This window comes from Grampus griseus, assembly GCF_964374135.1.
Source record: "Grampus griseus genome assembly, chromosome: 15".
Taxonomy (NCBI): domain Eukaryota; kingdom Metazoa; phylum Chordata; class Mammalia; order Artiodactyla; family Delphinidae; genus Grampus; species Grampus griseus.
The window spans coordinates 87,004,882-87,031,209 of record NC_139009.1 but is presented as its reverse complement, the minus strand read 5'-3'; the positions used below and the strand labels follow the sequence as shown (position 1 = coordinate 87,031,209).

Genomic DNA, 26,328 nt, shown 5'->3' with positions numbered 1-26,328 from the left:
GTCCTGCTATTCTCCTCTGGGAGTATCGGGCCCCAGGGGACAAATCACTTGCTTACCTTGGGGGGCGGCATCTACGTCCTGCCTCAGTGGGACCCTTTGTCTTGCAGATGTGAGGGTGGGGGGCGTGTGACCCCCGAATGTGGCCGAAGCTCCGGATGACCCTGGATTCTGATGCCCCTTCTAACCCTCCTGAGACCCTCTAAAGAGACTGTCCCCAGCGCTGTCCCGCGCACCTCACCGTGACACCCGGCTGTTTTTCAGGTCCATCCCGCCTCCCGCCGCCTCGGGACTCCAGGTGCTGACCCCGCAGACCTGCCATGAAACCACACTTGAAGCAATGGAGACAAGGAATGCTCTGCGGGATATTCGCTTGGGGTCTCCTCTTTCTGGCGATCTTCCTGTACTTCACCGACAGCAACCCTGCCCAGCCCGCGCCCAGCTCCTTCTCCTTCCTGGAGACCAGGAGGCTGCTGCCCGCGCAGGGAAGGCAGCGGGCCATCATGGGCGCCTCGGAGGGCCTGCCCGAGGGCGCGGACGCTCGCAGGGGGCTGCCCCGCAGACACCCGTATGGCCCCCTGCACGCGGGGCCAGGCGACCTGCGGGCGTGGGCCCCAGACGGCTTTGAAAATGAAGACGACTTCCTTTCGCCCCAGACGGGGAGAACATCGCAAAGCGCTTTGCCGCCGGAGGACACCGCTCCGGGCACGTCGGGGGGCCCGGAGGGAGCTCTGTTAGCGCGCCGCGCCCGGGGGCGGTGGGCGAAGCGAGGGGCCCGGAGGCAGAGCCGGAGCGCGGTGCCCTGGGTGGGCGAGGACGGGCAGCGACTGTACTCGTCCACGTCCCGGGCGCTCCTGCGCCAGCTCTGGAAGGGCGACGCGTCGGCGCGGATGCTGCACCCGCGCCTGCAGAAGGCCATGGGCGCCTACCTGCGCGCCAACAAGCACGGCGTGAACTTCCGGGGGCGCCGGGCGGCCGGGCGGAGCCGCGCGGAGCTGCTGTGCGCCCTGCGGGGCCGCGTGCGGGTGCGCACCCTGGATGGCAGCGAGCCGCCCTTCTCGGCGCTCGGCTGGCGCGCGCTGGTCCCCGCCGTGCCGCTCGGCCGGCTGCTCCCGCGCGGGCTCCGGACCTGCGCCGTGGTCACGTCGGCCGGCGCCATCCTCAACTCGTCCCTGGGCGAAGAGATAGGTGGGTCCCCGCGGCCCCCCGCCCCCAGGGTGGCCGCTCCTGCGCTGTGTTTCCGGAAAGTCTTAGGTCTTCTTCCTTCCCTGGGACTGAATGACCCCCGGCGGGTGGAATCCCAGCAGAGGTCTCCTTTGCAGAGACTCAGAGCAGAGACGGGCATCCTCCGAGGAGCTGGGGGCCCGGGAAAGGGAAGCCCGCGGCCCTCTCACCGGCCCGGTCTCAGGACCCACCTCCTGCAGAGCCCACGTTGTGCACTGACAGCTCCCAGCCGAGCCTGCACCCCTGATGACCCCTTAATGTGGCAGGAGCAGGAAGGAGCGCAGGGGAAACCCCACCGGGCGACGAGCCTTAGGGGGCAGCTCCAAACAGGAGTTTGCAGGATGATAATTGTCACTCGTTCAAGGACTAAATCCCTGTCCCTGGGCTCTGCGGAGAGCCCGACAGCTGGTGAGAGCATTGATCTGGTGGGCACCGTCACCTCCAAGGTTGGCACACACCCAGCCTCTGGGCCCCAGCTGCAGCCTGGGCTTCCATCTTCCCTTCTGTACTGTCTTCAAATCCATTCCTGAGCCCTGGAGAACACCCCTGTTAGTCTGGCCTCTCGAGGGAAACAGACCGGTGGGATACGTGTAGAGAGAAAGATTTATTTTAAGGCCTTGCCCCTGCCGTCCTAGCGGCTGGCAGATCTGAAGTCTGCAGGGCAGGAAGGCAGGCTGGCTGGAGATGCAGATGAGAGTTGATGTTGCTGCCTGAAGCCCCACATCTGCGGGGCTGGCAGCTCGGGAGGGCCCCTGCTTCCCCGGGAACCTGCAGTCTAGTCTAATGCCCCTGAGTCCCCTCAGTGCCCAGCCCACCCTGGTGCTGCCCTCACACATCCTCACAGGTGGCTGACCTGGCCGTGACCTTCAGGGGGCACTGCCCACTTGATAGAAAGGAATCGTTGTTCCGTGTCCTCGAGGAGTAGCCGATACTCCAGAGCCGTCTTGAGATGGGGCGACACCCTTATCATCAGGTTGCACAGCCCAGACCTCCTCCCAGTGGCTCTTGGGAATGAGGCTGAATGTGAAATTTTTAAGAAGTTGAAAAAGTAAGGCCCAGGTCTGGACTCGCAGCCTGGGGTGCCAGTGTCCCCGAGCTGACGTTAAGTAGACTCGTAATCACGCTGTGTGTGTGTCACACAAGCTTGCGGCCAGGCCGAGTCGCGGCTGCTACCAATTAGGAAGGAGCATTGGTTCAGAGGCCCCCAGGGCCAAGTAAAGCCACACTTCTCCCTGGTTTTCGAAGACCATGATTAATCATGGCAGAAGGAATTTAAGCAGCTTTAGAGCAGGTGGTGACTTGCTTTGGGATTTTTTTTTTTTGCTTTGCTTGAAGCCCCACTGCATCACAGCTGCACATCGCCTTGCGCTCACCTGCCTGGGAGAACTCCCTTGCTCTTTATTCTGCTGTAAATATCACTGACCGGCGTCTTGTAAACTCTCCTCTATTCAGAATTTGGAAGAGAGTGTGAGAGAGACTGGGAGTTCCCCATTTCTGGGGAACATGACACGTCAGTTATCTTTGTTAGTTTCTAGTATCCGCATTTAATTGATAGCGTCTGCACTTATACAGAGGTTCACGATTAGAATCGTAGAAAGGTAACTGAAGAACAAACACACTCAGAAAATTTTTTAAATTCTCTATTGTTTTGCCTCAGTTCCTTTGAGTCCAATTTTGTAGCCATCGATACCTTTTTAAGAGTATGTAACGTAACACAGTTCAACCCGTAAAGACAAGAAGTCTCGCTTTTTTAGAAGCTGGCATCTCTCAGCATCAGCCCTTGTGCCTGCCATGTGCTGACATTTCTCCTTCCGACTCCCCTGAACATACAGAGGCTTATCAGCACACAGTTGTTAACACCTCTCCTAGTGAGAACAAATTCACAGAGCAGAGTCCTTCAGGAAGCTCGGAAGCGGGCATGCTGTACTATTTAGCTAACTCTGTCTTCATCCCTAAGCATCTACTTGTGAATCGGCTAAGTGAAGATTAGAAGTCTTGCACGAGGTCGTGGTTTTATGAAAAACTGAGGGCAGAGCTAGAAAAGTTCCTGCGGGTTGCCCCATCTGCCCCCCCTACCCTCCCTGCCTGAGGGCTCAGCCCCTGCCCCCCCCCTCCTGCCAGGGGACCAGGGAAGCGCCAGGGTTGCAAGTGGCTCTGCTGGCTGCTGCCTGGGCAGTGCCGTCCTGTTTCCCAGTTCTGTTAGACTGAGTCATACCTTGTAATTGTTTAAACACCTCCACTTTGAATATGTTATTGGAAAGCAAACTGAACTGTTTTGGAAACATGGAACATTCTTTTCTAGAGTGGTGAGATGATCTTTTTTCAGCCATTCCTGTAAATAATAATAATTTGGTAGTGAGATCAGTAGCAGCAATCCCGTGGAAACACACTGCAGATGAGAAAAGTACTCTGAACTTACAGCTGTCACCTTGAATGGGAGGTCAGGATCTGTTACCTGAAACTAGGATTCTGGGAAGTGTGTGGGAAATGGGAGGGTAGGGAGGAGGCTGCGTAGGGAGGGGGCATCTTCCCGTAGCGAGCTTGGGATTTGGCGTCCTGTTACCTTAAAAAAGGCAAGAAAGCAGGTCATATAGTCATTCAACAAGCATGGGTCCCCAACTCTCCACCAGATACTGTGCTCGCCACTAGTGATAGAAAGATGGATGAGGCCCATCCCTAACCCTCAGATCCTCTGCTTGCTAGTGGGAAAGACAGACTGTAAACAGACAATTCCAATATCACGGTTAGGAGGACAGAAAGATGCGCAGACAGACAGGGAAGACATGACCGTGGAATCCCACCCCACCGCAAGGGCAGACGTCTGAGGAGGGGAATCCAGGCCAAAGGCCAGCAGAGCAGTTGGATGAGAAACAGCACAGTGTGTGGGTGATAAGGGCTGGGGACCACTATGGGCTGGGGGTAGAGAGCAGACAGGTAAGTTGGACGGGTGGGCAGGAGGTCAGCCACTTCATGCTCTTGGATGTCATTCCCCAGAAATTAGACTTCTCATAATGATTGTAATAATAGATAGCACTTAGAGGGTGTTTACTGCAGGGAAGTTCTCATCCTCAGTGCTTTTATCTGTGAACAAGCCTTGCGATGCCAAGTGACAGACATGATTATTCCTGTTCTATGGGTAAGGAAACCAAGGTACCCAGAGACACAGAGGGTAGAGCCGGATTTGAACTCCAGTCTGGGTCCCCGAAACTCCAGCTCTGGCCCCTTGGCCTCGCGGTGCAGAGGTACTGAAATCTTTGAAGCAGAGGAGTGATGGGTCAGTGTTTCATTTTGGAAAGATTGCTCCAGAGCCTAGATTGGAGTAAGCACGTTGCAGGAGCCCCAGTGAGGTGAGACAGACCAGGGCGGTGGGTTTGGGGGAGAGGAGAATCATCTCTTGGGCAGGCCATTCCCCGTTCCCCAAAGACAAGGCGCTGGCCGCCCTTGCAGATTCCTGCGCTCGGGAAGGGAAGGGGGCGGTGGGGACGCAGTGCCCAGGGCTGGGCAGGGATTTCGTGCTGCTATGCCTTCTGGCTGCTCCTTGCAGGGTTTTCATCTTTCCTCAATGATGCTCTTAGCCTGGCTCTGCTCTCAAGGTCAACGGGAAATGGCTCTAGCCTGGAGATGCCGTCTCCAAAAACGACGCTTTGCTTTCCTCCCCTGTGCTGGCTGTCTGATCATTCCTCCCTCTCTAAATGTGAGCGGACGGCTTAGTTTCGCAGGTGGTCACCTGGGAGAAGCACGCCCAGGTGCACATTTACGAATGTGTCCATGTGACGGGCTCTCTCAGCTCGTCGTCCCCACACGCCCCCTCCCATCCTGGTCCCTCCTTCTCCCGGCCAGCTGGGGGACGGTCAGTCTCGTCCACAGCAGCCCCGTCCCTACCTACCTCTCTGTGTCCTCCATGAAACGGACCTTTTAACTCTTCAGCCTCATGCGACTTCCAAAGGAGTGAACCTAGATTACCTTTCTGCGCCCTGTCCTTTGTCAAGTTGTTCTAAGGCTTAAAACACACCTCGGTGTAGAACACCAGCTTTTAAAAGCTGGGACATTGTCCGGGGTGATACGATTCGTTAGGAATTTCTACGTAATCAATTAGAAATGCACCCACTGCTTGGCAACCTGTTTGTTCACCTTACCTCTAGACGGAGGCTGTATCTAAGGGTGGCGTGGTTCGGTGGGAGCACTGGTCCAGCAGTGCCAGCATCCTGCTTCCTGCCCTGGTGCTATCCTGGTTACCTCTGAGTGCCGGGAGGCCACCCCACTGTCTGGGCCCCCCTCACTCCCTGCCTATGGGAGAGTTGCCCCAGGTGAGCAGGTCACATAGTGTCTGGCCTTTCGGGGGCTCAGAAGGTGAGAACAATTTTCATCATAGTACTCGGAGGTCTTTTTAACTGTTGATATCGGAACGGATGATGCAGGAGCAACAGTGGATAAAACTGCTTCTTAGCACAGATCGAGGCAGTGGTACCCACTATACTAGTCCTCACGGGATGTTTTCCTACCAAGCTTAGCAGTGAGAGCAAAGCATGCCAGCTCCACGTATGGATGTCCTTAATGAAGCAGTAAAAATGGTTAGTTTGATGAGAGTTCAGCCTTTGAAGTACATGTGTTTTTAAGACCAAATGGGAAATAACATGAAAGCATTTCTGCCAACCAACCCCCGACGGAAGGGCACCGATGTGATTGAGCTGTGAGTGGCACTAGGCGCTTTTGTCACCAAACACAACCATACTTGAAACAGCCTGACTGATGGACGCACTTAAATTAGACTTAGGCATTTGGCAGGCATTTTCTCAAGAAGGAAGGAAGGAAGCCTCGACTTTCAGGAAAATAACTGACAGTGTTTGTTGCCAGTGATAAAATTAAAGCTTTCAACCCTGAGCTTGGAGGCTTCCCAAACTTAAAAAGTGATGAGATCCGTGGCGACATTAATGATATTTCATGCTTTATAATGAAATGCTTCAGTATTTGAAAGATCTGCATTACTTACTGAACTGATAGCTTCCAAATGACCGCTGGACAGTGTTACAAAATACACATGGATGAATCATCCTTTATTTTTTTAATTGAAATATATTGGGTTGGCCAAAAAGTTCATTCGGGCTTTTCCATAACATCTTACGGAAATTTTTGGCCAACGCAATAGTTGATTTACAATGTTGTGTTAGTTTCTGCTGTACGGCAAAGTGATTCAGTTATACATACATATATATATATATTCTTTTTCAGATTCTTTTCCATTATAGGTTATTACAAGATATTGAATATAGTTCCCTGTGCTATGCAGTAGGTCCTGGTTGGTTACCTATTTTATATATAGTAGTGTGTGTATGTTCATCCCAAACTCCTAATTTATCCCTCCCCCACCCGTTCCCCCTTTGGTAACCATAAATTTGTTTTCTGTCTGTGGGTCTATTTCTGTTTTGTAAGTTAATTTGTATCATTTTTAAAGATTCCACATATAAGTGATATCATATATTTGTCTTTCTCTGTCTGACTTACTTTACTTAGTGTGATAATCTCTAGGTCCATCCATGTTGCTGCAAATGGCATCATTTCACTCTTTTTATGGCTGAGTAGTATTCCATTGTATATATGTGCGACATCGTCTTTATCCATTCATCTGCCGATGGACATTTAGGTTGCTTCCATGTCTTGGCTGTTGTGAATAGTGCTGCTGTGAACATTGGGGTGCGTGTGTCTTTTTGAATTAGAGTTTTGTCTTTTCCAAATAAATGCCCAGGAGTGGGATTGCTGGGTTATATGGCAACTCTATTTTTAGTTTTTTAAGGAACCTGCATACTGTTCTCCATAGTGGCTGCACCGACTTAACATTCCCACCAAACAGTGTAGGAGGGTTCCCTTTACTCCACACCCTCTCAGCATTTATTACTTGTAAACTTTTCTTTTTTTAACCTTTGGCCGTGCCGCACTGTGCAGCACGCGGGATCTTAGCTCCCTGACCAGGGATCGAACCTGCACCCCCTGCAGTGGAAGCACAGAGTCTTAACCACTGGACCACCAGGGAAGTTCTTATTTGTAGACGTTTGCATAATGGCCATTCTGGCCTGTATGAGTGGTACCTCATTGTACTTTTGATTTGCATTTCTCCATTAGCAACTGTTGAGCATCTTTTCATGTGCCTGTTGGCCATCTGTATGTCTTCTTTAGAGAAATGTCTGTTTAGATCTTCTGCCCATTTTTTGACTGGGTCGTTTTTTGTTTTTTTTTGTTTTTTTTTTTGATGAATCATCCATTTTAAGAGCAAGATTAACTAATGGATTTTAATGTAACAGCACAAAAATTGATACTATTTCACATTCCACACTGCCACTAACCTTTCAGAAACTAGCTCTTGTGGAGTTACGATGAAGTATCAGAGGAGAATATTCCTAGTCATCTGGAAAGACTCTTGAAATACTCCCACCATTTTCAACGATATACCTTGAGTCTTCATATACTTCAACTAAAGCAATATATTGCAGCAGATTGAATAGAGAAACAGGTATATGAAACCAACTATCTTCTAAAAAGCCAGGCGTTAAAGAGATTTGCAGACATTTAAAACAGTGCCCTTCTCACTATTTTTCGAAATGTAGTTATTTCTCATAAAAATGTATTTTACAGATAAATTAATAAATAAACATTTACAAGTTTTCTATTTTACTCACTAATGTGATATATTCTGAAATCTGTAATCTAGATAAACAAAAGGGCTCTGGGTTGTCAGTAATTTTCAAGAGTGTAAAGGCGTCCGGAGACCAAAAAGTGAGAACCGCTGCTTTGGGTGTTTGACGAATCAGAGATACGTGATCTCACTTCTCACTCTCTCACAGACGGGCTTTCTTGTTTGCTCCAAGTTAAATTAGGAACGTGCATGGGGTTTTTGAAGCTGAAGAAATCGCATAGAAATTCCCTATTGCTGATTAACTCTGCTTTCAGCCCTGTTTCTGGGAAACACATTAGACTCCACAAAGCAGTCTAGATACACACATATGTCTCGAAATTTCCTGTGTAAAGCGTGTCTTTAAAGACCGTGAGCACATACCAAATATCTAAATATAACTTAGAGGATATAGGGCCACTTGTAATGGATTGATGTGTTTTTATGTTTATTTGCCCCCAGCCAGGATCTCATCCTAAGTAAATAGGATGCCAAACAGTGTGTGTGTGGGTATCTGAATCTTGTTGGGGTCTATTAGCTTCAGGTATTGAAAGGTTTGCTTTAAGATATTTTCCTAGATTATATGCTGATTTTTATGCAGAGGGAAAAAAAGAAGTAAGTTTGTCACTTATGTGCCCTCAGATTCCCACGATGCAGTTTTGAGATTTAACTCTGCTCCTACACGTGGCTACGAGAAGGATGTTGGAAATAAAACCACCGTCCGCATCATTAATTCCCAGGTAAGATGGGTGGACTGTTTTATAGGTAAATAGCTTAACTGGGTGAATGAAGAGAAATCACCCAGTTATCCATGACCACGACCTTGCTTATTTCTAAAAGTCTTGTAATTATAAAGAATTAGTGAGGAAAAATGCAGAGAAATGGGAATTCGTGTGTGCTGTGCATAGGAAAAAAGAGTAAATAAGATCAAAAGGAAAAATCAGAGTAGAGGTACAAATATATATATGGAGCACATTGCATTTTGTGAACTGAGGAAAAGAAAGGTAAACGGAGTAAATCATGGGGATGGAGGGGAGAAAAGCAAAGGAACAGAATTCAAGGGTCAGAAGAACAGCTCAGAAACTTTACTTTGTTATTGAACATTCTAAAAAGGAAAATATCTCTTTTTTGTATGTTCTCAATGTTTTCCAAAATTCATAGCAAAATTAGCCTCAGAACAAACCACAGCAATTTCTAGAGTTTCAAACGGTATTAAAAAAATGGGGTGATGAGCGATTTAGGGTGAGTTTGTTGCAGAACCAAAGATCAGCTTTCTTCGTCGGGCTCTGGGCTCACAGCCTACAGAGGTGAGAAACAGGCCCCGGGTTCCTGAATTCAGAGACGCCACTGATTGAAGATTCCTCATCTGCTTGATGACAGCTTTTAAGAGAGGGGGTGATAAGCCCCAGCAAATTAAAATACAGGCCCCTTGTGAGATACTCCCTAACTTCAGAGATATTAAAATACAGGTCCCTTGTGAGATACTCCCTAACTTCAGAGATACTAAAATACAGGTCCCTTGTGAGATACTCCCTAACTTCAGAGATATTAAAATACAGGTCCCTTGTGAGATACTCCCTAACTTCAGAGATACTCAGATGCGAAGCAAAAGAGGGCATCTCAAACAGTGTGGGAAAATTCCATCTTAAAAAGGAAGCAAGTCAAATGCATCCTTTTCCCCCCAGACTATAGTTGACAAAAGCTGATTGGCAGGTGAGACTGAAGGACTCACTCAGGACCAGAGAGGGCCCCAGAGCGGGGACACGTCTCCTGGCCTCTGGGCCCCGTTTGTCCTGAGGTTGGCAGTCGGTAGGCCTTCCAGGCCTGCAGCTGTCGTTGGCGGGGGCTACTCAGCCGGGAGCTGCATCGGGAGCTGGGGCCTCTAGGTGACTCCAGGGCTGCTGCTTTGGGTGGCGCCGCACGGCTTGCGGGATCTTAGTTCCCCGGCCAGGGATTGAACCCAGGCCCTCGGCAGTGAAGGCCCAGAATCCTGACCACTGGACCGCCAGGGAAATCCCTGGTTCTTTTCTTAAAAAAGAAAGCCCTCCTTTGTCTAAATATCTCCTGAGTGCCTTAGCGTGTAAAGCCTGCCTCTCTCCCTCCCCCAGAAAGTCTGAGGAACATTTGTTTTTTCTTGCTCCAAAACTCCTTTTTAACATTTTTGCCTCTTTTTAAAATGTAATTGTGAAGGCCCAAAGCCTCGTTTTGAAATGATTCTGCTACGTATTTGCAGATTCTGACCAACCCCAGGCATCACTTCATTGACAGTTCGTTGTATAAAGATGTCATCTTGGTGGCCTGGGACCCAGCTCCATATTCTGCAAATCTTCACCTGGTGAGTACTTCCTTGGTGCCCCCACCCTTGAGGGTCAGACAGCGCCTTTGACCGATACATAATGGGAGTAAGTCAGGGATTAAACTTCGACGGGCAGAATGAAACCAATTGTGGGTGCGAATTAAATTCACATATGTTCACACGGTTTGAGTCCCGGTTGCAGTAGCACCCTTGCTGAGCGAAGTCCCTCTGATGCTAAAGTGTTTTTCTGGAGGATTCAGAAAACAAAAACAAATGTACAATGTCTAGATGTTCAGAAAGTCCTAGCGACACCAGAGCTTGGGCTGCTTAAACTCCGAATTTTTCCATTGTGAGATGGTTACATCACCTTTCAAGTAGTTACAAGACCTTTTGAAATACATGGGAAGTTCTTGGCAAGAGAGGCTAACCTTTGCGAATCCTTATTACTGAAATGGAACGTGTCACGGGCTTTCCCTGAGTGTGCCACTCTTGGCTTCTGCCTCCAAATCTTTTTAATCTTATACGATACAGTGTAAAGAAGGTTATTACTAGCCATCAGAATATAAGCAAGTTATCGATACATTCACGGCCTCTCTACTTTTGGTGGAACCTGGCGTGGAGAGCCAGCGCACTTGTTCTGAAAGGGGGCTGGGAAGATCGGTTACAGTTTAGCCCCGTGAGCGAGGCTGTCAGCTGTGCCAGTGTCTGTGGACTCGTTCTGCCGTGACCCGAGAGGAGGCCAGCTTCCTAAGATGAATGTGGGAACAGAGCTCACCCCACCAGGGGGTACCTATCCAGGAGAGCTTCCCACAGCCGATGGTCCCTCTGGAAGGAGCACTCTGTCACCATGCAGCCTAAGACAGAGGCTGGACACATACCTGGCGTGATTATAACTCTTCTCAGCCAGGGGTTCACATCAGCATCATCACTGTTCAGGGTATCCGTCAGAGCCCATTTCCCAGGAATCCGGGCATATCCAGCCTCCATGTGTGGGTTTTTTGTTTATATTTATTTATTTATTCATTTGGTTGCACTGGGTCTTTGTTGCGGGCTCCTTAGCTGTCGCATGCGAACTCTTAGTTGCGGCATGCATGTGGGATCTAGTTCCCCGACCAGGGATCGAACCCGGGGCCTCTGCATTGGGAGCACGGAGTCCTCACCACTGCGCCACCAGGGAAGGCCCCCACGTGTGTTTCCGAGAGTGCTCTCTGGTTGATTCTCCTACACACCGTCTACTGAGAACCGGCATCAAGTGGGTGTTTGCACTTGTCAGCTTCCTTCCAGCCTGAGGTTCTGTGGTTTTAAGTTCTGACAGCTTTCTTGCTGTTGGTGGACCCACGAGAGGCTGTGGCTGCTGGCCCCTGCTTTCCCTCTCCCTGCCCCGGGGTTTGGGGGCACAGTGCACTAAAGATGATCTGGCCCATCCTTGTCAAAATTTTTAAAGCCACAGACTCCATTCAACCAGGGGCTGTGCCTTGGGGTCTTCATCCAAGCCCATCTTTGCCCGAGGTGTCTGTTTGAAAGGACTGTCAGAGCCCCGTGAGCTGAGCCTCTCCCCACACACCTCCAGACCCCATTTCTCGGTGGCGCCTGAGACACTCCTGAAGCCTTGTTTTTAAAATCAACCTTATTGTTTATTTTTTCCTTACGGTAATTTTTGTGTAACCGATGTAAGTGCACATTTTGATGGGCAGTAGCAAGTGTATACGGTCCTCTATCCAGCACCACAATTAAGGAACAGAATCTTTCCGCTGCTGCAGCGTCCCCTGCGCCCACCCATCCGTCTCCCAGACCCGACCCAAGACCCAGGCAATTACTGACATCTTTCTGCGCTAGAGATTAGATTGGGAAAACATATTTCTGAAATACAGCGATTGAAACTATGGCCATGGGCCATCCGGCCATGTTTTTTTGTTTCTTTTTTTCCTTCCTTTTTTTTTTGTTTTTTATTTTCTTCTTTTTTTGGGGGGTGTGCCCCTGTTTTTGTAAATAAAGTTTTATTGGAACACAGCATCGCCCATTCATCTTGTACCCTCGGTGGCTGCTTTCCAAGTAAATACACAGCAGAGCCCAGTAGTAGCAGCAGAGACTCTATGGCTCTAAAACCCTGATGTGTTTACTAGCTGGCCCTTTCCAGGAAAGTCCAGTGACCCCGCCCTAGCCCTTCTCCCTCATTTTACTAAAGAATAAGGCACCAGTCCCCCAGGCTAGACCTCACCTCTGTACTCACCCCCTCATCCAGTGTGGAAATGCCTACAGAAGAGGGGGTCCGCATCCCCTCCCAGCCCGGCCCCTCAGCCTCTAAATACCCCGCAACGTGGGCGCTGCCCGGCTTTTCACGGCGTGGTCCTCTGTTATTTTTTCCTCTTAGTGGTACAAGAAGCCGGATTACAACCTGTTCACTCCGTATGTTCAGCACCGGCAGAGAAACCCAAACCAACCGTTTTACATTCTCCACCCCAAGTTTATCTGGCAGCTTTGGGACATCATCCAGGAGAACACGAAGGAGAAGATCCAGCCGAACCCGCCGTCCTCGGGCTTCCTTGGTAGGTGGATGCCTGAAGGTGGGATGGCTGGGCAGCGGGGTGAGGCTTAGGGGTTAACAAGTATACATTCACGTTAGATGATAAGAGCGCCTAGAAGGTGGCTTTACAGGGAAAACAGATGAACTGAAAACAGCGCAAAGACACTGTCCCAGTTCCCAGCGGGCATGTAACACGCCCCCCAGCCCAACATTTCCAAGGGTGAAACGAGGACTGCTTTACCCTCCCTCGTGACGGGTGGGTCAGGATGGGCCCGGCTGGGTGACCCCTTCGTTCCACAGGCCTTGTGGGGTCACGTGCAGGTATTCAGCTGTGCCATGGGGTGGCCTCACTCCCCTGCCTGGCCCCTCGGCGGGGACAGCCGGGAGGCCGGCTCAGCTGGACTGGTGACCGTGTGCCTGCAGGCGGTGGCCTCGCGGGAATTGGACCCTTGACGGAAGCTCAGGGCTCCTGGCAAGTGTTCCAATGACAGGAAATCGAAGCTGCGGTTTCTCAGGGTGGAGGCCTGGGGACTCTCTGTGGGTCATCGAGAGACTCAAGGGCCGGAGACCCCAGGGCCACCTGGGACCTGCCACCCACTTGCGTGCACATTGCTGATGTGGGCCCGGATGAAGGATGGGAGTTTGTGGCCAGAGGACCACACCCCAGACGTTGCAAGTTTCCTGGTAGGTCTGGGCTTTGCGTAGCCGGATTCTAGAGCCATGTCCCACTGTCTCCAGCAGACCTGCCAGCTGCAGTCTGAGAATGGACTTCCTGTAACGAGGGCATCACACTTGGCTCTTGTGTATTTTTCTGTAGCCAGGCTCCAATCCACAAGTTTGTGGTCTTAACCCACCTCTCTTCCTGTGTTTCAGCCTCTTGCCCCAACATTTCCTTGGTTTTACCTGAATAGGGTAATGTTAAGGGAGGTCTTAGATCCCCTTGGCCATATGAAAGCTACAGTGGAACCAGAGGGTAGTGACTTTGTCCATAAACCACTGCTAACGTTCTCCACCCTAACTTCGGTGAATTTACACCCTGTCCCTTAACTCGGGTGCACAGTAGGTCCCCACGACTAAAGGAGCGTCTGTGGAGGTGACACGGGGTGGTGAGGGATGCAAGGCGCCGGAGTATCCGAAGCGAGGCTTGCGGGTTTTGAAGCGGGTTCGAGGTACTATAATAATGTGAAATATTTTACGCAGAATTCGAGACAGATTAACGACGCTGCGTGCTGCGTTCCTCAAGCGTAGCTCCTCCCACCCATTTTATGTCGTGCAGTCAAGATGCTTTGTTTCCAAGTCACTTTGCGAAACCCTAAGTGCTGGAGTGTTTTTTTTTTTTTTTTTTTTTTTTTGCCGTACGCGGCCTCTCACTGCTGTGGCCTCTCCCGCTGAGGAGCACAGGCTCCGGACACGCAGGGTCAGCGGCCATGGCTCATGGGCCCAACCGCTCCGCAGCATGTGGGATCTTCCCGGACCGGGGCACGAACCCGTGTCCCCTGCATCGGCGGGCGGACTCTCAACCACTGCGCCACCAGGGAAGCCCAAGTGCTGTATCTTTTGTGCGGTTTCACGGACTCCTGCGGACTTCGGGAAGCGCGTACAACGGGGGTGGAATGAGGCTGAGACAGCATAACAGGACGCGGCCACCTGATCAAGCCTCTTTCCCATCCGTGCCTCCCCGTGAATTCCTGTGGCCGATATCTGATTACAGCTGGAGCTTGGGAGACCAGTGAGGGCTGTCAGGTACCCTTACTGTCGACCTGCAGTTTGCAAGTTTCCACTGACATAGTCGCAGCTGGAGAACACTATTTCCTCACGTGTTGAAAGAAATCCTGCCACCTGTGGACAGCTTCCTTTCACAGCTGTTTGCTGAGCGTTTGTTTGGAGTTTTCAGGGGCTGCTGCTTGCCTGGGTGGCATCTTTTCCGGGATGAAGGGGACTGCGGTCGGATGTCACTGCAGGGGTGGCGGCTGGGCTGAGCGACAGTCCTTCTCTGTCACTGGGTTTCCAACCATGGGCGAGTCACTTACTCGTGTGAAAGTCCCTGTGCTCCTGGGAGAAAAGGGAGTCATAACACCACCTTTCTATCGGGCCGTTCGCAATCGTTATTTTCTAGCACCGTCCTGTCCAGTATGGCGGCGACTAGCCACGGGGGGCTGCTTGGATTTCAGTTAATTAGGATTAAATACAAGGAAAACTTCTCTCCCTTGGTGCACGAGCCCCATTCAAACTCTCAAAGCTGTGTGCTCCCGGTGGCTCAGTCCCAGGCAGTGTAGACGGAGACCGTCTCCACCACAGGGAAGGTTGTGAAGGACAGCACCGCCACGTCCTGCTGACCACAAAAAGGTGAAAGGGAGCTCATGGAGAAGGTACCAGGGTCCCACTGGACACTGCCCTGTGGGTGGGGACACACGGGATAGAAGATGTTTGCTGTCATCAATCAGATCTCCTGAAGATAAACTCCCAGGAGTATGAGTGCTGAGCAAAGGGTATAGCGTGTCGATCATTGTTGGGAAGCGCCGACTTACCGCTTTTTCTTTGAATTCTGACCAGAGGCCATATTTGTCCTTCCGGGTCACAGAAGGACAGCCTTACAATAGTAAGTGCATCAGAGACGTATGCCGTGAACCATCCGCTTCTCCAGAGCAGCAGTGAAGGGATTCTTACCCCTCTGGCACTGCACATGGATTTTTTAAATTAGAGGGAAGTAGCGCGGACCCAGGCGATTTCGATGCTCCGTGGGACCGGTTTTGTTAGAACCCTCGCCCTCAGCCCGCTGGGAGCTGCTTGTTCACACATGAGGGACATTTCTCTTTCATCCCCAGTTGGATACTGGAGGTTTTCTCTCGTTCTTTGGTACTAGGAGGTGGGTTTTACCGCACCGTGGCCTGAGGACAGGGAATCGTTTCCTTGGAATCCCATTGTTGCGGTGTAGCTCTCATCCAGACGGATGTTGTCCTAGAAGGTCCGTGAGCTCGTCTGGGGTCCTGCAGCCTGGCCGGATGGTTTTGCCACCGGAGGTGGTGGGGCCTCCAGCCAAGCACGAGGCCCAGCTTCACCCCCCGGGGCTCGGGGCTGAGCGTCGTCAGGCAGACGGGCCTGGTGCACCGGCCCGACCAGCAGCATAGAGCAGGGACTCCTCTAGCCTACAGGTGACAAGGCCTTTATTGTACAAACCACCAACGCCTCGTCCTGCCTCTACTGATTATATCATAAGTGATGTTTCTAGAATTCACCGATGCAAACGCTATAATTTCAGCCTAGTTAATACATGCACAAGAATAATATGCTTAAAAACCAGTCATAACTTCCTTTCCTTTCCATTTTATTTTGAGTTTGGGGTTCTAATTTTCCAATATATCATCCAAACTCAGATGTTAACACAAAATAGTAACACATTAACCCAAACTAATAAGCCACTTAACATCCATACTTGTGAGTGTGTCAAATCGATCACATTATGCTGATCAGGAAGTTTATTATTTACATGTTTTACACTTTACATTTAAATTCACTATTCACATTAAACACTGAATCCTGATCAAATACAATATAAATGAGCTAAAAACGTGGCTTTCAAGTATTATTTATGCATTATATGATTTGACTTAATATAGTAGATGCTTCTTAAATTACTTTATTTCATGAAATGCAAATTTCCAAACCATCTTTTAATTACAGATATTTTCTGGAATTATCACTTAAAATGTCATTTGTGCTCCTTCAATAATCTTAAATATAGTTCTCATAGTTTTCTATCTTATGATGACCTTACGGGGAAACCACAGAATACCTGCTAGATTTCCATTAGATCAGCATATTCGATACACTTAACCTTTCACCCTCACCCCTCATTCAGAAACATATTTTGCAGTGTTTTATTGGACATTCTCAGAAATTTCTAGTTTACCTCACATGTGATTATGTTCAAGTGTTACCTGGAATGGATGAAAGCCAGTATTTTTCCCGTCACTTGCATTAGGTTCTGTTTATATCCATAGCTTATTTTGCTCCACGTTAAAAGGATTCGTTCATCAAGGAAAAAATTCTCTTACTGTGAACGATTTGGGGTGTTGTTACTTTAAATATTTTGCCAGGTGCAAAGTAAGACAATTTTCGTTTGAGCACAATTAAGGTAAAGGCTCAGTGATTAAACTCTGCTGGACTCTGACGCATATCAAAGGCATCTCTATATGTGCAAAGTAGAGTTTTAGAGGGAACCTCATTCATTCAGGATCTGTGATCATCTGAACATGGGTGGAAGTTTGCTTTTTATCCAGGTTTTGGACAAATAAATGAGTGTACATACTGCTTGTTATGCTGAGTCATAACATGTGACATTTTATTAAGACCAGTGGAAATGCTTTTTAATTGGTTTGATAATTATATTGAATTATACAATATTTTAAAACCCATAATTTGGCAAATGAATGCCTCTTGAGTCATAATTGCCCAGGAAAATTTGCACTTTTTTTTCTTCAAATGAATCCCTCCTCGTTTGTAAAAACTTAACATTAATTGAATTACGAATTATGTTCAAAGATTTTTAAGAACTGGCTGCACACCCATTTTGATTGGCTTCGAAAAATACATTAGAAAGTGTCTCAGTATTGATCCGCCCATCAAAAAGTCTGGCTCCGCATTGAAAGCAGTAAAATTTTATTAGCGATGAAAGCAGTTACTTTTTGGTAGTCCATAAACAAAATTATGTAACATAGAAGTTCCTTAAGTGATGGTTTAAAAAAATCCTTTACTGAGTAGCACAGCCTTAGATGGTCTGTATTCATTTCGCTTTTTGGGTAATCCTGAGCAGTCCTAAGAAAGGAAATGAAAAACACACAAAAAGACATTTTTAGCATAACCAGCTGTGAATTCCCCATGTCGGCTTGGCATGGGGAAATGATTAGGAGCTAACGTGATACTGTGAATTTCCAGGTATATACGGCATCTGTGCAGAAAAGAGCCACCATGGCAGGCCTGACTGCCTGCAGGGTTGCAGGGTTGGACCTTGGCTGGCATCTGGGAGCCTGGGTTTGGGGAGGCCCCCTTAAGTGCCAGGGTGGGTCACTGTGCCCAGATGCTTATGCGGCAGTGGGTCCACGCCCAGCACCTGCTTCCTTCCAGAGTCTGGAATGCTGGTGTGTGTCCGGCACAGCAGGCCTGTAAGAAATCATCGGCTGTGTGCTGCGTCTGGTGGTCCTCCTAGCAAATCATCAAACCCAGAAGTGAGCTGGGGCCTCCCAGCACGGCACCTTGTCAGTGTACCTCAGAGAACATCTGAGGACCACGTGTTGGTGTTGACGTCACTTGTGGATGACAGGGCCCATCATCACAGCACGTCAGACGTTGTTCTCAGTACGGTAGTTAAGACGCTTTCTTCAAGTTGTCCTAAGAACTGTAGGCTATGAGCTTGCCACCTACTGTGAAACTTAAAGTTTCATTCTTTAGTTGGATTTACTTATTTTTTCCCTTAAAGAAACTTTCTCCAAATTCCCAGTTTTCAGCACTGTGCCCAGTTGAATACATGTGTGAGTTTAACTGAAGAGGCTTCTAACCGTGCTTGACAGCTCTGGTCTCTCCCGGTCTGGTCCCAACCCTATCGGTCCCGCAGTCTCTCCTCCCCACACACATGCCCCGAGCTGTGCCAGGACTGTTACACCCCTCCTGACACTGAGGTCTGCCTAGGCCCCCTTTGCAATACATGAAGAAGTTTCATCTTCAGGATTCTGTGTGTGACTAAGTACTCTTAACTCCTAGGAAAAGTGATGTGCAGACATAACCACATTTAATAATGATTTTCAGTATTTATTATATGGCAGAGTCTGAATCTAAACTCGTTTATGTGTGATGTCGGCCTTAATAAATTAATAAGCAGAGCACGCGTGTGCCAAATGCAATGACCACGCCGTCCACAGAAATGTAAATAAGAGAAAATATCCTCCACCTTTGCGTCCATTAACCTTGTCCCCCTTTCACATGTGCCAATGAGTTATAAACTGATTTCCCTTCCCTTTGAAGGTGCTGCCACGCCGATTCTGCTGTCAGTACCACAGCTGGCCGTCACTTGATTACTTAGAGCAGACTCGGCTCTAGCTTAAATTTTAGGATGCTCTGGACCAAGGCTAATGGTGATAGGAGCCCACAAGTTCATACGGAAGCACAAAATGAGATGCAAAAGCCAGGAGGATGCACACAGATGACTCAAAATAGACACTTCCTGAACCTGTCGGCCTTCAGTTTGGACGGCTGTGAACTACCTAGCAAATGTCAGTACTTCTGAAGCTCTAGTAGTCACTTTAAAATATAAAGTATATACGAAAATGCAAAAATATACCTATTTACTCACAGTGAAACCATAACTTTTTGCCCAGTCATAGGACGAAATCTATATTGTCTATTTAATAAATACGTGATTTAAAATGTATTGATAGTAGTTCACTAGCAGTAAGAGGAAACGTTGTCTCTGGAAAACTTTCCAGAAAACAGTAACCAGATTCGAGCACTTAGTAGACCTTTGAGGCCAAGGAGATGGCAAGGACACCTAGAGAAATTACTCAGACTTCTTACTTGGGTGGGAGTAGCAGTTCAACTCCAGGTTAGTTGTCTAACATGCAGAATGGTCAGCTACTAAGGAGACACTTCCGGGATCCTTACAGCAGAGTTTTTCAAAGAATACGTGTGTGAGACCATCCCGGTCCTCCAAGCATGGTAAGCAGACCAGCACTGGTCCAGGAACGTTTGTTATTAGTCTACGACTAGATCAGTGTAGAAACTGAAAGTATTTGGAAGGTTTTATAGCAATTTGACATAGCATGGCAACCTAATATGTGATCATTCTTCTCGTAGTTCATTGTTCGCGTATTTTACAGAAGTATTGGTCTGTGATGGATGGGAATTTTTTTAATGGCCCTTCACCACAGGTTGCTTAGGAATGCTTGTTAAAAATTCCGTTTCCGGGGCTTCCCTGGTGGCACAGTTCGTGCCCCGGTCCGGGAAGATCCGACGTGCCGCGGAGCGGCTGGGCCCGTGAGCCATGGCTGCTGAGCCTGCGCGTCCAGAGCCTGTGCTCCGCAACGGGAGAGGCCGCAGCAGTGAGAGGCCTGCGTACCACAAAAAAAAATTCCGTTTCCTTGGGAGTTCCCTGGTGGTCCAGTGGTTAAGACTCCGCCCTTGCAATGCAGGGGGCATGGGTTCGATCCCTGGTCTGGTCGGGGGAGCTAAGATCCCACATGCCACGAGGCATGGCCAAAAAAAAAAAAAATCCATTTCCTGGACCCCAACATACACCAGGGAACCCAGGTCTCTAGGGACGGGGACAAGCCCGGGAATCTGCATTTTAACAAGCTGCCAGGTCGTCCTTTCACGCTGAAGGCTGAGAACTGCTTTCGAGGAAGGATAACAGCATCTCTCAGGAATGACAGTGGCTTCTCCCACTTGGAGACCAGAGTTGCAAAGGCGACGGCTAGTGCACGCAGGTCGCAGCCCCCGTGGATGAGGCTGTGTTCTGGGCTGACAGTAATGGGAGTGTGGTTTCCAGACACAGTTCCACGCTCATTTATCAGAAGCTTTTGTGCAAAAGACACCCTTGAAGGGGACTTCCCTGGTGGCGCAGTGGTTAAGAATCCGCCTGCCAATGCAGGGGACACGGGTTCGAGCCCTTGTCCGGGAAGATCCCACATGCCACGGAGCAACTAAGCCCGCGAACCACAGCTACTGAGCCCACGTGCCACAACTACTGAAGCCGGCGCACCTAGAGCCTGTGTACGGCAACGAAGAGGAGCCCCCACTCTTCGCAACTAGAGAAAGCCTGTGCACAGCAATGAAGACCCAACGCAGCCAAAAATAAATAAATTTATTTAAAAAAGTTACCCTTGAAGCCTCTTCACTGCGCTGCAGGAAAACCGTTGTAATAAATATACGGAGGGAGGACGTTCAGGGATGAATCCTTCATGAAGGATTCTGGGATGCTTTGATGTGGTTCCTCGGGCACAGCTGGCCACACGCCACGCCCAGGGAAGGGAAGGGAGGGCGGGCGGCCAGCACGAGCCCTGATGGGCAAACACTGAAGCGTCCTCAGCTCCACAGACACAGGCCTGTGACTCTCACCCAGAGACACACATGGCAGAGGCGGCCTTGCTCATCAAAGGTTTAAAGTCACAGGAATAAACGAATGTAATTCTCCGGGCACGTGGCTTTCTCATCCACTGTGTCAATTCCTCACGGGTGATTTTGTGATGATGAAGAGAAACGTACACAGAGCAGGGATACCAGGGGGGAAGGAGGGGGCAGGATAGTTCGGGAGTTTGGGATTGACGGGTACACACTGCTATATTTAAAAGAGATAACCAATAAGGACCGACTGTAGAGCACAGGGAACTCTACTCAGTATCCTGTAATAACCTAAGTGGGAAAAGAATTTGAAAAAGAATTTAAAAAAACAAGAGGCAGAGATCTTATCGCCTGTGCGAGGCTGGACTGGTGCCCACCCCCTCGGTGACTTGAAGCAGGCGCTGGTCCTCGGTTCTCTCTTGGCTTCTCCTGGATCACGGTCACGGTGGGCGGGGCCCACGGACGCGGGAGGGGGGAAGGGAGCCCTCAGAGCTGGGAGGAAGAGGGGGACTGAGCAGGGGCTTGAAGTTTTGACGCAGCTGCTGGGAACAGCGTCACTTCCTAGCCCTTGACCTGAAGAATCTCTCGTTAGGAGCGTGGTTTACTCTCAGCCACAGCAGCTTCGTGGCCCGCAAGGCGCATCCTAACGTCTTCTCAGCGGGACCCCAGGGTCCCCTCTGTCGTCCTTTCTGCTTCCCATCCTCTTCTTCCCCCCACCCCGCCCCGCCCAACATGGTCCCTGCGGCTTCAGGCCTCACCTCCCTGGGGACCTTTCTGGAGTCCCAGGCAAAACCAGGCCCTTCCCACTGCTCCCCTGGGCCCCTCGTGCCGCACTTTCTCCAGCTGTGGGGATTTCCATGCTGCATGCACAGTTGATTAATTAGAAATACAATCGTCCTCTGCAGAGAGGCCTTGTCTGTAACAGGAGCTGTGTGACTTCATGTGTTTTTCATAACAAGGGATATCCTTTCATAAAAGTGCTAAGAATTATTTTTTTCTTTTCTTTTCCTCTTGGGGGTTTTTTTTTTTTTCTTTGGCCGCACCACGCGGCATGTGGGATCTTAGTTCCCCACCCAGGGATCGAACCCACACCCCTTTCATTGGAGGCATGGAGTCTTAACCACTGGATCTCCGGGGAAGTCCATATGTTTTTTAAGTTTAAAGAATGTTAACAAAGATGATGGTGGAGCTAGGAAAAGAAAGCTCTTTAGTATAGATCCAGAACGAGATCTGCTCAATGGTCATATGGTTTTATAGCTATCTTGAACATTAAAAAAAAAGAAAGCAACTTTAATATTGACAGTTCCAGTGAGAAAAATAATTTTAATATTAATTTTGAACTCTGTATCTCCATCTCTTTCCATTGAAGCAACTATTTTTGCATCTGTTTTTTTATAACATGTGTTTCTTTGTTATATCACAGTCCTGCTGCACATTAGTTGGACCTGCATGTCGAAGGTGGTACATGATATTCTGACTTGGGGAAGCAGATCTGGCGCTGACTGTCCTTTCCTTAAGTTTGATCACTTTGTCTTTTCTTCTCACATTCCTGGGCCCCCAGCGGTCAAGTGGACGAGTGAATGTTTCATAGCATCACGTCTTAACACGCCCCCAGCCCCCAAACCGCATGCACGCCCCTCACTGGAAGTTAGAGCCACAAAGTGAAGCCGACAAGGAAGGGGGCACAGAGCAGTAATCTCCTGCCCCAGCCGTGCCCCTCCGCCCCCGCCCCTTCAAAGACGTCCCCCACCTCGTTACCTTTAAAAAAGCAAGAAAGCAGGTCATATAGTCATTCAACAAGCACGGGCCCCCAACTCTCCACCAGATAACTGTGCTCGCCACTAGTGACAGAAAGATGGATGAGGCCCAGCCCTAACCCTCAGATCGTCTGCTGTCTGGTGGGAAAGACAGACTGTAAACAGACAATTCCAGTGTCACGGTCAGAAGGACACAGAGATGCGTAGACAGACAGGGAAGACACGAGCGCGGAATCCGGATCCTGCATTGCTCACAGCTCCGGTCTCTCCTGCAGGCATCCTGCTTATGATGAGCCTGTGCGGCGAGGTGCACGTGTACGAGTACATCCCGTCCGTGAGGCAGACGGACCTGTGCCACTACCACGAGCCCTACTACGACGCGGCCTGCACGCTGGGCGCCTACCACCCGCTGCTCTACGAGAAGCTGCTGGTGCAGCGGCTCAACACGGGCGCCCAGGGCGACCTGCACCGCAAGGGCAAGGTCGTGCTGCCCGGGCTGCGGGCCGTGCGCTGCCCACCGGGAGCCTGAGGGGCTGGCCGGGCTCCGAGTCCTGGAGATGCTGGAAGGTGCCCTGGAGGTGGCGCAGCCTTCGGTCGCCAGCTGTGACTTCGTGGTGGCCACGGGGGTCCTTCCCTTTCTAAGCCATTGAGTATTTACGACTGCTTTGAATATAGAAGTGGAACTCAAAGAAATAAACTCAAGAAAGTTGCAAAAAACTTTTGTAAAGAATAGCTAGGAAAAAAGCAAATGTATAACAAATGGGTAAATAGCTCGAAAATGTTAGTCTTCTCTTTACTAGGGCTGGTTTCAGCAGGTGTCAGGGATACACCTGATAGATGACACAGTTTGTACCTGGAAGCACCCATGCTGAGGGACAGCACATGTCCCATCAACTGTGCCACGTGTACGTGCACTTGTCACGAAAGAGCCTAGAGTTGCTGACGAACGTCTGGATTAGCGCCCAGGCATGCTTACACCAACAGCAGAATCCGCGGTATATCCTTTGAGGGCTTTCTAGCCCTCGGCATCCCCATCTCTGCTCCCAGCTGCCACCGAAGGCTTTGCTCTTTGTGTATCAGACACATTTCTAAAACCATAAAGCCTTCCTCCTGCGCAATCCAAGAAAAAGCCAACCCGGAAGAGCAGCGCAGGGGAAGCACTTTGTTTTCCTGCAATATTTCCTTTCTTGACTAGGAACGCCCCCAGGTGGACAGGAACATCCCTGGCAGGTAAACGCAAAATCGGGGGCTGCAGGGTAGCCCAGGGCAGGACGGCCCCGGGCCGCCGCCTTTCTGGCCGCCTCACCTGCCAGCCCTCCCCATAGCCTTCTAACCACAGGCGCTGACGGTTAGGACACCCCTGGGGGATGTGGGGGGTGGCTTCCAGCCTCTAGCTTCACCCTGTGCTTCTGGGGATGCACACCTGTCTCTCTCATGCTTTTTTCTTGCAGGTTAATATCAGCTATTGGGATCCTGACAGTGATACACCGGTTTTTCACTAATTCTTCCTACAGACAGATGTTTAGGAATCCCACCCTTGTTTTCACCTACCTGTTTTATGTCAGCAACATAACAAAGCCATGTAATTAAATACAGTTGTGTGAAAGCATTGCTCTTTAACAAATAGGAAAATAAGTATTAATACACGCTTCAGAGGGAGAGGCAGGGAGAGGGAGGAGTGTCATCCCAGTGTGTTGGCTAGGTCAGTTGCTTTTGTTGTGATCTCAACTTTTGTCACTGATACATCAAAAAACAATTCTTTTTTTGGCTGTAAATGTAGTGAAACAGAAACGCTTTGGAATACCTTTTAGTGAAACATGCGATTTCAATCTATAACTAAAACCTATCTGAGTGGTACAGTTAAGACTTCTTGGCCATGACGAGAGCAGCTTAATTAAATCTGTCGTCTTTCACAGTTGTGTGAACGTCAGGAGAGTTTACTGCGCAGGGTTTTCTGTTCCAGGATCGGTGTTTTTCCTGAGCAACCGTGGCTGACAGAAACCAGACTCAGCAGCAATCGGGTTGGGTCCCAAGCATCTCCTACAGCTTATTGTTACAGTGAAGGAGGGTGTCACTGAAAAACTTCAATCGTGACTATATCCACCAAAGCCCACTTTGCGAGCTTTGCTTCTGGATCTGTGAGGAGGGATGGTAATTCTGTTCAGCACGCTGGCTTACGTCTGAGATGTGGCCAGGCCACTTTTCTTCCTGGTTTCCTGAAAGAGCGTGCTCCTGTCCAGTGTCCGGTGAGTAACATTTCAGTGACTCTGGGCACTGGGAAGTGGCTGATACGGGGTGAGCAGTCCAGCCACCCTTGTTCCCCCCCAGACCCTCCAGCCTCTGCCTTCAGAGGCCCATGACGCTGAAGGTTCTGTAATAATCTTCCTACTGGATTTCCCTACCGGCCTCCTTATGTCCAGGGCAGCCCCCTCTGGTGGCATGAGATCATGGGTAGAAGAAAATTTATGGGGGGTCAATGTAAATATTCAAGTTCAAAAGCCCCAGAAAACACTGCAAAGATCTTTAAGTATTGATACCCTTTGTGACACATGTACTTTTAAAACGTACTTTCAGTGTCACCAAGGTTACAAGGTTGAAGAGAGTAAAGAAAATTTTATTAAAAGTTTTGGATTTATTATGGCCTTAAAGACCCTTGGGAACCAAGGTCTGCTAAACATTGAGAAAATGGGGTACACGTATTAATACAACGCGGGCTGGGCATTCTCCTATTTAAAAGTTTAAATTGTTTAACTCCTTAAAAGTGTTAGGAGGTTTTAGTTGATGTGCCGGCTGCTTCTAGAATGAATGAAATCGGCCCTAAGAGGCAGTGTTTTCCCAGACATTGACGAAGCCCTCAAATGCCACGAACGGCAATAAACGCCCGGCTTTCCGCGGACCAGTTACAGGGAACGGCGCCCGGCTGCGTTTCTTCCAGGCTTTGCCTCTTCCAAGGCCCTTCACCCTCTGCTGAGGAGGGATGTTTGATAAGCCCAAGCCGTTAGGTGGCCTTCACTCTCAGGACTGAAGGAGGTCACGTTGCTTCACATGTCGAGGCAACTTCACTCAATCTTCTGTTGCTGCTACTGCCACAATGAAACAAACATGGACCAAGAATAACAACTCGCCTGCATCCAGGCCCTTCCCCAGCCCTTGCCCAGGTACAAGTGGAAGGTCTAACAGATGTGGCGCCCTCACTGTCCCCAGGGACACCCGTGCTGGTCCTGTGTGTCACCTTACAGGGCACAGGGCCCGCGGGTTGGCGGGTAGGAGTTGCAAGGAAGCATCCTCTCCCCTCGGAGCCCGCGCGGGGCTTAGGCTCACCTTTCGGTCCGTCCCGGGGTCTACCCTCGTCTGCGGGACGCAGGGCTCAAGGAACCTCGGTCCCCTCCTCCCCACGTGTCCCTCGCCCTCGGCCGGCAGCCCGACCTTCAATCCCCCCTGGGCTCCCCAGTAATCCTCTGTCATGGTAGCCGTAGCATCTGCACAAGGCAATGCTGAAACGAGCGTTAGCCTTTTCCAAATCGGGAAATGAAGTCAAGGGTTTAAAGCCGCCCCGGGTTACTCTGTTACATGATCATGAGCCGGTTCATTCTGGTGGAACAGATTAATACCTGCTGTTGTGGGCTGACCCTTCTGGGCAGGACAACTTACAATCACTGAATTAATTAGGTCCCATCTGGCTGCGGAAGTGGGATCGGGCTCACGTGAGTAACGGTAGGTGATGGAGCGATTTCGTGTGCACAAATGACATAATGAA

At 49.7% G+C, this 26,328-nt stretch overlaps 1 protein-coding gene across 1 annotated transcript; it reads left to right on the top strand.

Annotated features, from left to right (window-relative positions):
- Positions 1-317: 317 nt before the first annotated feature.
- ST6GAL2 (ST6 beta-galactoside alpha-2,6-sialyltransferase 2) lies at positions 318-23,100 on the top strand (the record flags this gene model as incomplete). Its single annotated transcript, XM_082672673.1, has 5 exons — positions 318-1,185; positions 8,528-8,625; positions 10,119-10,220; positions 12,553-12,727; positions 22,847-23,100. The coding sequence occupies 5 exons, from the start codon at positions 318-320 to the stop codon at positions 23,098-23,100; spliced, it is 1,497 nt and encodes a 498-aa protein (XP_082528799.1).
- Between the last annotated feature and the right edge of the window lie 3,228 nt (positions 23,101-26,328).